The sequence below is a fragment of the Mauremys mutica genome, chromosome 13, assembly GCF_020497125.1.
Source record: "Mauremys mutica isolate MM-2020 ecotype Southern chromosome 13, ASM2049712v1, whole genome shotgun sequence".
Classification (NCBI taxonomy): Eukaryota; Metazoa; Chordata; order Testudines; family Geoemydidae; genus Mauremys; species Mauremys mutica.
Genome location: NC_059084.1, coordinates 42,701,461 through 42,711,380, shown reverse-complemented (window position 1 = coordinate 42,711,380; position 9,920 = coordinate 42,701,461). Strand labels below are relative to the sequence as shown.

At 44.9% G+C, this 9,920-nt stretch overlaps 2 protein-coding genes across 2 annotated transcripts; one reads left to right on the top strand and one right to left on the bottom strand.

Annotated features, from left to right (window-relative positions):
- The first annotated feature begins 590 nt into the window (after positions 1 to 590).
- Positions 591 to 1,565, top strand: LOC123347374 (olfactory receptor 6B1-like). The gene has a single exon (XM_044984788.1). The coding sequence runs from the start codon at positions 591 to 593 to the stop codon at positions 1,563 to 1,565; it is 975 nt and encodes a 324-aa protein (XP_044840723.1).
- A 6,460-nt stretch (positions 1,566 to 8,025) lies between these two features.
- On the bottom strand, positions 8,026 to 9,605 carry LOC123347373 (olfactory receptor 11G2-like). The gene is made up of 2 exons (XM_044984787.1): positions 9,576 to 9,605; positions 8,026 to 8,967 (listed from the first exon to the last, which is right to left on the bottom strand). Exons 1-2 carry the CDS (start codon positions 9,603 to 9,605, stop codon positions 8,026 to 8,028), a joined length of 972 nt encoding a protein of 323 aa, XP_044840722.1.
- Between the last annotated feature and the right edge of the window lie 315 nt (positions 9,606 to 9,920).

Below are 9,920 nucleotides of genomic sequence, written 5' to 3'. Positions count from 1 at the left end.
AGATGCATACAGTGATACATAAGAAGTTTATCCCAGGTTGTTTGCTTCAGTCTATAGATGTTGGAATACCTCTCCTTAACCCTTTGTCCATCCTAGGGGGCTGTGGAAAATCCTGCCACTGACTGAGCTGCGTCCATTGTCACATGCATACATGTCTTAGTATCCTCGTAGAGTCTGCCAGGTGCTATTACCGTGCTTTGTCAACAATAAACCTGGCCAGGTGCCTTCTCTACTTACCCAAGTCTTGTGGTCATTGGGCAGTTTGACTGAGGTCTGCTGTGCCAGCTGTCTGTGTAGGGCTGGGACAGCACACAAAGAACACACATGCAGAGCCAAATATCTGATAACATTGGTGACCCCGACGTGCTCCCGCTCTTGGTAATAGCACCTGGAATCTATGATGGGCATAATACAAAAAGAGAGAGTGACCGAGAGACCTTCAGTTTGTCCTGTTTCCACAATGGTAACTTCATTTAAAATCTTTCAGATCAGTAACATTTACATTATATTTCACCATTATTATTATTATTATTATTTTATTTTATTTCATATTCTTCTTACTACTTCTCCAATTCTAAACACAGTGAAGGATGGATGCCAGAAACCAGAGTGCTGTTGCTGAATTCATCCTCTTAGGGTTCAATAGCCTACGAAGATGGCAAGCCTTTCTTTTCTTCACCTTCTTCCTCCTTGCTTATGTTTTGACTGTAACGGCCAATACCACCATCATCGCCATGGTGTGGAAGGACAACCGCCTTCACACACCCATGTACTTCTTCCTGAGCAACTTCTCTTTCATGGAGATCTGGTACACCACAGTCACCGTGCCCAAGATGCTGTCCAGCTTCATGGTGGAGAGGACCACCATATCTGTGTCGGGCTGCATCATCCAATTCTATGTCTTCTTCTGCTTGGGAACCACCGAGTGCATGTTCCTGGGTGTGATGGCTTATGATCGCTACATTGCCATCTGCTACCCGCTGCGCTACAGCACTCTGATGAACAAAAAGGTCTGCACCCAGCTGGCTGTTAGCTCTTGGGTGAGTGGTTTCATTGGCTATTTGCCCCTCACCATCTCTACTACTCAGTTCTTCTTCTGCGGCCCCAACAAGATCAACCACTTCTTCTGCGACCTGGCACCAGTGCTGAGCCTCTCATGCACAGACACCTCAGTCAGCGAGATGATATTCTTCACCTTCGCCTGGGTCATCATCCTCTGCTCCTTCCTGCTCACTATGGTGTCCTATTGCTACATCATCTACACCATCTGCAGGATGCCCTTCACTATTGGCAGACAACGGGCCTTTTCCACCTGCGCCTCCCACCTCATCGTGGTCATCATTTTCTACAGCACTGTCACCTTCATGTATGTCCGGCCCACGGTGCGCTACACCTTCCAGGCAGACAAGGTAGTCTCTGTCTTCTACTGTGTAGTCACCCCGCTCCTCAACCCTGTCATCTACAACCTAAGGAACAAGGAAGTGAAGGAGGCGCTGAGGAGAGTGCTGTGCAGCAGAAGAAGGCTGAATTGGAAGAAGGTTGGACTAATTGACTGGGATAGTTAAGGGAAAAGGAGGGGGATTGTGGATGACTTCAATGTTAGCGTCTCCTATCCACCACGGCCAATGGTTTAAATGATGATGGAAGCTATTGGTCAGCAACTGATACTAGGGTGCTATTCTGATTTCTGCATTGCAGTTAGGGAAAGAAATACCTTTGTGGGGGAGGTCAGGACTTCTGCATTCTATTCTCAGATCTTGGAGAATTGTGGGCTTTAATGGGTTAGACTGGAGGGTGGGGGGCAGGGAGTCAGGACTCTGGGTTTTATCCCTGGCTCTTTCAGAGGAGTGTGGTCTAGTGATCTAGTGGGTTAAAGCAGGTGAGGGATGGGATTTAGGACTCCTGGGCTGTACACCTGGCTATGGGAGAGGAGTGTGTCATATTAGCAGAGGCTCTGATTCAGGATTCATGGAGTCTATTACTTGATCTGCTCCTGACTCCCTGTGTGACATGAAACAAGGTAAGAGGCCTTACTCACCATTGTGAAGCACACTTTTTTGGATGAAAATAAGTCTAAGTGGTTTATTGGCTGAGCAAAGTGAGGCCCTAAACTCAACCCGATGGTATTTCTCTGTTACTCTGCAAAGTGGTAATGTTTGAATTCCCAGATCAGCATTTTCATGGATTGTTCTAGGCACCAGTGGGCAGAACCCTATTGATTTTGTGGAAACCAGAGGAGGGAATTGGGGATAAAGAGTGCCCCTGACATCTGGTTAACAGGGCCAGATTTTCACAGGTATTTAAATGCCTACAGATGCAGATAGGTGCCTAGTGGGATTTTCAAACATTCCTAAGCGGATGAGGTTCCTACCTCTCATTCAGATCACACCAACTCCCTCTCTGTACTCCATACCCAAGCATACAAACCAACACACATACATCCACACACATCTCAAGTACCTAAACACCCACATAACTCTGTGTCAGCTATCCCAACATCCCTAACACTCCACAGATATCCAACACACACCTCCAGCCAACACCCCCACACACATCCAAACCTGAATATGAGTAAACACATACCCAACAGCGACATTCCCACATATTAACATTGCAAAGCTTCCACCACCTCAACTCTCCCCTCACAGCCCCATCACCCCGACATAACTTGAGCCAACACATATCTGTACCCTATATGCACACACATACAGTCACCTCATATATATATAATCATGCCATCCCCTATCAAAAGCACCCCATGCCCCATTTATAACCCCATCCCTTGCAGCTACACCCACACATTGGACACCCACATCCTCAGATGCTACACACTAGCCCAACTAAGACCCTAATCTCACACACAAAGATGTCCCACTTCTCTTTGAAATTCACACTCCCCACTAAGAAGTTCATCTCCCAACACATTCCAACCCCACATATATCTCACCGCTTTCTCTCTCACTCACACACACACACACACACACACACACACACACACACACACACACTCTTTAGCAATACTCCATCTTACACCTCTCAACACACTGAACCTTCTCCACAGATATCCATTGTACATACCCCACATCTCATTCTCCATAACACCTCCAAACAAACTTTGCACACACATCCTCACTGACAAATGAACACCTATCCCAAAGAACTAACTCTCTCTCCCACACTCTTAAGCCCTACACACAAATATGTTCATACACATTACATATTTTTATCCCACAAATGGTACTTTAGTTTATTTTGTTAAATTTTCCCTCCTTGTAATTTTGATGATAGCTAACAATAGAGGGGGAAAGAAGTGTGTGTGTGTGTGTGTGTGTGTGTGTGTGTGTGTGTGTGTGTGTGTGTGTGTGTGTGTGTGTGTGTGTGTTGGACAGCCAGAGAAATAACCAAATGAGGAAAACAGCTTCTTGAACAAAGCTTGTACCTTGCTAGATTAAGTTTTAGGCTTTAAGGTGTGTGTTTTCACTTTTATTTGCTTTGAATCATCTCTACTTTTAATAGGTTTTACTGGGCATCACTTAACCTTTTGTTAATAAATTTGTTTTATTTTTACAATAAACTGTCTCGGTGCTCAGGTTTCAGAGTAGCAGCCGTGTTAGTCTCAGTGCTGTGTTTGCAGGAAAGCATGTATTTACCCCAGCTAAGTTAATAACCTGTAGTGTGTTTTTTTTCCGCTTTAAAGGAGAAAACAAACTTTATTATTTCTCTGAATGTTGCAGGAGAGGGCTGGATACTTCAGGGCACATAGTTTGGGGAAAAGTCAGGACTGGGAGTGTGTTGGGATCACCTTGTGAGTAGCCACCAAGGCTGGTGGAGACCAGGGAGTGTGACTAGGGTGTTGCTAGCAGGATTCTGGAGTCACAGTTGCTGATCCAGGGATGCACAGACATGCGGGGTGTGATCTGAATACTTGTCTGCAGCCTGCTGTTCTGTGCACTGCTTCCCCTGGGTTACTCTTCTGTTGTTCCCAAGAGCCAGTGTTAACTGCACCAGTGTAGCTGGCTGATTCAGCAGACCTCAACGTTAATCATAAAGAAAGACCACAGGCTCAATTTGGTGATGAAAGGTCAACAAGGTTTATTGTCAACAAAGCACAATATCAGTAACCTGCATACCAAGCTATAGGTTCACTAGCACATGTTTGTCCATCACTTAGTGTTGTCCCCATGGCCAATACAAAGTTGCCCTTCCTATAACTCTACTTTCACTGAGGAAAGGGTGCAATTTGGGGACCATGAGGTTTTTTTGCATACACGAGGGATGCAGGATGGAAACTGTGTTCTATTACCTCTGTGCACACTTTGTGTCTGATATAGTGAGGCCATGTACCCTGAAGTTAAGGAATATTGATAAGCTATTGTCAATTCATTTAGAACTCTCCTTTTATACATTGAGACAAACAAGTTATGTATTACACTCCAGACGCTATTAGTTACCATACTTGTACCTTGTACCCGATAGGTTGAACAAAACATCCTCTTCCATTATCCTGTCATTCCTCCTTATCTTACAGGGGGTCTGTGTTTTCCTGTACCATCCTCCTAGGAATGTTAGTGGTTACTATTCTAGTGAGGCATTCTTTGATTCACCACCTACTTTGGTTCATATAATAGCCATGCCTTGACCTCCAGAAAGTTCTACACTTGCTGCTGGTGCCCAGAGAAGAGAATCACAACAACAGAGCAATTAAGGCACCCAGGTTAACAGGGCAGGTGGTGAAACAACTCCTCACTAGTTTGGATCGCACTCCAGGATATGGCAGATTGGTCTGCACAGAGGATACTGAGATCAGGGTGTGAAGAGGACAGCCTACCATGCCCAAATACAAACATAATGAGGTCACTGAAGCCTCCGTCAGTTACTCCCAGTTGCCCCTCCTGCATCCTTTGTGCTGTTTCCTGGGCAAACCAGTCACCTGACCGCCACATCTCTCTTCGTTCTCCAACTCCTCTGGCTGCCTCTTGCAGGTTGGGCCCAGGTCATCAGTTGCCAGGATACAGAGTTTCTGGCCATTGTCTGGGTCCAGGGAAATAGACGGCAGTCACACCTACTCTCTAAGGGTCTCTGCAACCATCACACAACCTTGTCCTACCACCTAGATAATTGTGCAATGCACAGAGGAAACTGAGGCACACACTGAATTCATAAAAAAAATTAAGAAAATTTCCACTTCATCACAGACAGGGCTAAGTGCTTTGTGGCAAGAAGAGTGTGGAATTGTGATGAAACCATCGAGCTGGGGTGCACGACTTCCGCAGAGGCAGGGAATTGGTGTGCAGTGCAGGTGTCCAGAAGAGAGGGGACTGGGCACTCAAGTGTGACAAAGTGGGATGTATAAATTGCTAGTTTGCATTGGGACAGAGTGGCACGTGTGGAACTCAAAGTGGAGAGCTTGTGTTGTCTAAAGCTGGTGTTTGGGGAGGGTTTACCCTGCTGGGTACAAGCCTGTCTCATGCTGTAAGAAGGTAGTAGTGATTCAGTCTGGACACCTTGAATAACCCTGAACAGCGACACAGCTATGCTCTCCCTCCCTGGTTTCCCCAAACCATCCCTGCACCACTGCTCACACTTGCAGTGACACGGCACTGTCCTCTATACATGAGATTATTAGCAGTGGTTGACATTCATCTGCAAAAAAAAAAAAATCTGTCCCATAAAATGGGATTTGTTTGAATCAACATTTTTTTATTGGAAAAATCACTTTTTCTGGATGGACAATCTTAATTTTTCCTTAGAAAATGTCAAAATAAAATAAAGTTTTAATTTCATTTGAATTCAGTATTTTTGTTTCTTCCATTTCAAATGTGAGAGAGTGCTGTATTTTTTTCACACTTTTTCACATTCTCAACCCCCAATTCTACAGTTGAAAAAATGGGGTAAAATCCTAGGATTAGAAGGCATCTTGAGAGGTCACCTAGTCCAGTCCCCTGCACTCATGGCAGGACTAAGTGTTATCTAGATGTCAGCGACTCCTCAGTTAATGCCCCAAAACTGCTGTCAGGTCTCCTCTCTCGATGCAATATCATCTCATTCAATGAGTGCCTCCTCCAGATGTTCTTCTTCCACTTAATCGGTGCTGCAACAATGTTTTGTCTTGTGATTATGGCAGTGGATAGGTATGTGGCCATCTCTAAACCACTGCGATACTTGACTATGATGAACCAGGGTGTGTGTGGGGGGGAGCTGGTGACAAGGGCATGGCTAGGTGGATTTGCTCACCCTTTTGTACAGATTGAACTGATACTCCAGTTACCATTCTGTGGTCCTAATGTCCTAGACAATTTCTATTGTGATGTCCCTCAAGTCATCAAACTGGTCTGCACCAATACTTACTTGATCAAAATACTGATGGTCTCCAATGGTGGGCTGCTCCCCATAATAGTCTTCATCATTCTACTCACTTCGTACACTGTCATCTTAGTCAAGATAAAGACACATGTCACAGAAAGAAATCCTAAGGCTCTGACCACCTGTGGAGCCCAGATCATCGTTGTGAGCTTAATTTTCATTCCAGGCATCGTTGTCTAGGCTCAGCCCTTCAAGAAACTCCCCATGGGCAAGATGGTCTCAGTCCTGTACACTCTAGTCACCCCCATGCTAAACCTGATGATCTACATGCTGAGAAACACCGAGATAAAAAGGCCATTATCGGAGACTGATGAATAGAATGCTGATGTCAGGAAAAAAAAAAGACATGATTTATTTTTGAAGGGTCATTGCTATTAGAAACCAGATCTCAATATGTCATACAGGGGATATATATATATATATATGTCATGTGAAAAGAGATCAAATGCTGCTCAATCATGAAAAATTGTGTTCAGAAATAAGTCAGAGCCAAGGGCCTGAATCATCAATGAGGTCTCTGGGGCCAGCTGGTGTAAATCAGCCTAGCTGCCCTGAGCTTAGAAAGCAAGATCCCTAGCCAGTGTAAATGTTCATAGGTCCACTGCAGTCAATAAACAAAATCCCCAGCTGGTTTAAATAAATGCAACTCCATTGGAGTCAATGGACCAGAATCCCAGGTGGTGTAAATCAGCATAGTTCCATAGGCTATGTGGGCCAGATCCATAGCTAATGAAATTTGACGTCACTCCCTGAAAGTCTTCCATCAGATGAGGATCTGAGTCTGATAATTTTTGCTAAAAATCTATGAATAATTTCAAAAATAGGAAAAAAAAATAAGGGAATCCAAAGTCTTTTCAGGAAAATCTTTTAAAAGAAGAATATTTTATGTATCATAAGTAATTTTCTAAATACCATAATATTATTATAGAATGTTCCAAATTAGCAATATGGATATTATATTATATGGTTATTCTTTTCTCCTTATACACAGTTGTTGAATATTAGTGTTTCTCATCTGATTAGTAAGCAGTGTGATTTAATAAAATCCAGTCTTTACTTTCACAGATAATTAGAGTTAATTCTTTTATACAACATTTCTAGTTCTATTTTTGTGCATAAAGTTTAAACTAGTATTCTCTTTGGTTGCCTTTTCCACTAATCCTGACATAAAAAACATAAAAGTACAGAACTGGCCAATCTTTTTTTTTAAATAGAAACTTATTTAACAGTAGCTTTTTACCAAAAGTTGGAAATAATATTAAAAACATTTGGGATCTAAGTGTGGTGACACATTTATCCAGATAACTGTATCCAAATATCACTAGACAAAAAGAGCAGATATACAAGCCAGCCTCCCTGCACACACCCTCATTTCAGTCTCCTATCATCTACACACACACACTGAGCAGGGCATATTTCCTCCAGCAAAGACACAAACACACACACACAGACACTTCCGCCCTCTCCTCCAGTTCTCAGTTGTGTTCTGAGTACATTGTCAAATGGGAATTTTTACAGTATGACCTAGAGGTAATGCAAAATGCTGTGTGTGCTCCCCCTGCTTCATTGGAGTCTGAGCCCCCAGAAGAAAAAGTCCCCATATCCCATTCCCCGCCCCCATGACCAGCCAGTCCCTGCAGAGTGCGGACAGACCAGAACCCCCTACTGCTCCCCCAGCAGGGTCCTCTTCAGAGCCTGCTTCATCTCCTTGTTCCTCAGGCTGTAGATCAGCGGGTTGAGCAGGGGGGTCCCCACTGTGTAGAAGAGAGTCACCACCTTCCCACTGGCCCCCGAGGCGGCCGGGTTGACATAGTTGACCATGCCAGAGCCGTAGAACAGGCCCACGACAGCCAGGTGTGAAGAGCAGGTGGAGAAGGCCTTGTGCCGCCCAGCCCCAGCTGGCAGCCTCAGCACAGCCCTGATGACTAGCCCATAGGATGCCAGGATGAAGAAGATGGTGGCGAAGATTATGAGGGAGCTCAGGGCATAGCAGGAATGTTCAGCCTGGGGAGCTGGGGTGCAGGAGGCAGCCAGCAATGGGGCTGGGTCACAGACAAAATGATCCAGGGTGTTGGTGCCGCAGAAGGAGAGTTGGGAGATGAGGGTGACAGGCACTATGAACCACAGGAAGCCGATAAGCCAGCAGGAGGAGGCCAGCACCCAGCAGCTGTGTGGGGACATGAGGACGGGGTAGCGCAGGGGGTGGCAGATGGCCAGGTACCTATCCAAGGCCATGGCAGCGAGGAAGAGGCACTCAGTAGCCCCCATGGACAAGAAGAAATAGAACTGCATAAAGCAGGCAGGGAAGGAGATGGGGAGGCCGGGGGACACCAGGTCAGAGAGCATCTTTGGCACCGTGGTTGTGACATAGGAGATCTCCAGCCAGGAGAAGTTCCCCAGCAGGATGTACATGGGCAAGCGTTGGAGGCGGGAGTCCCGCAGCACGGCCCACACAATGCACAGGTTGCCTGCCAGTGTCCCAGTGTAGGCGGAGGAGAGAAGGGCACAGAGGAAAGTGCGGCTCTCCCAGTCCATGGAGGCGAAACCCAGCAGGATGAACTTGGTCACTGGGATGGTGTCGTTGGCCGGATGTATCAGAGGGCCCTGGAGATGAAGGGAAACAATCAAGAGGATTCACAGGCTCTACCAAGAGCGCTGGGAGGGGAGAGGGGTCTAGTGGTTACAGTAGTAGGAACTAGCACACACACAATCACAATCACTTTCTCTCTCTCTCCTGCATATCATATTTCAAATTTTGCCTGGGATCTGACACTGAAGCTGGGTTTATTCTGCCTTTGGAAACCCTCCGCACTGGATAAAGATCCTGCAGTGAGGTATTGAGCCAGCTGTCCTGCCTGGCCAATGAACTCTTGCTCCTGCTTCTGTAGCTTGATCAGCTCCTATGGACCTGTCTAGGATCACAAACCCCATCTGTGCTGGTCAAAACAGGGGATGATGTCACAGAAGCAGAATGAGCTGATTTAATGTTCCCTCCTCCCTATTCTTCAAGACTAACATGAAATTGACTGGGCTGGGGCTGCACATTTGGGCACCTAAATCCATTTGAGTGTCTGGCCTTAAATCCCTTTGGTAAATGGGATTGGAATCCTAAACCAGTAAAGCACCTTGGTCAAATGTACCCCAAACCTTCCCCCAGTCTAGCTAATGAGTGGCACAGAACTGAATCGAGAGGACCTTTAAAAATTCCTTACCTTGAGTTTGGACAGCTCCAAGGATGACATTAATCATGGATTGGCCCAAAAGGCTCTGCTGAAGGAAAATCTAGATCAAATATATAAAAATCTATATGAATGTATCAATATGATTAAACTCTACAAATTATTGTTGCGCTTGAAATGAATGTATAGAGTCAAATGAGAATTATATTATTTATGGTTTATATTAGTGTTTATTTTAAAAAAAAGTCTCTGCCCCAAGCATTTTACACATTATATTTTCCAAAATAGATTAAACTGGTAAATTAAGAGTTACAGTTTATATTAATTTTGAGACTCAGACTGTAAAATTAACAACAGCATGCTAGATTTAATTCAAAA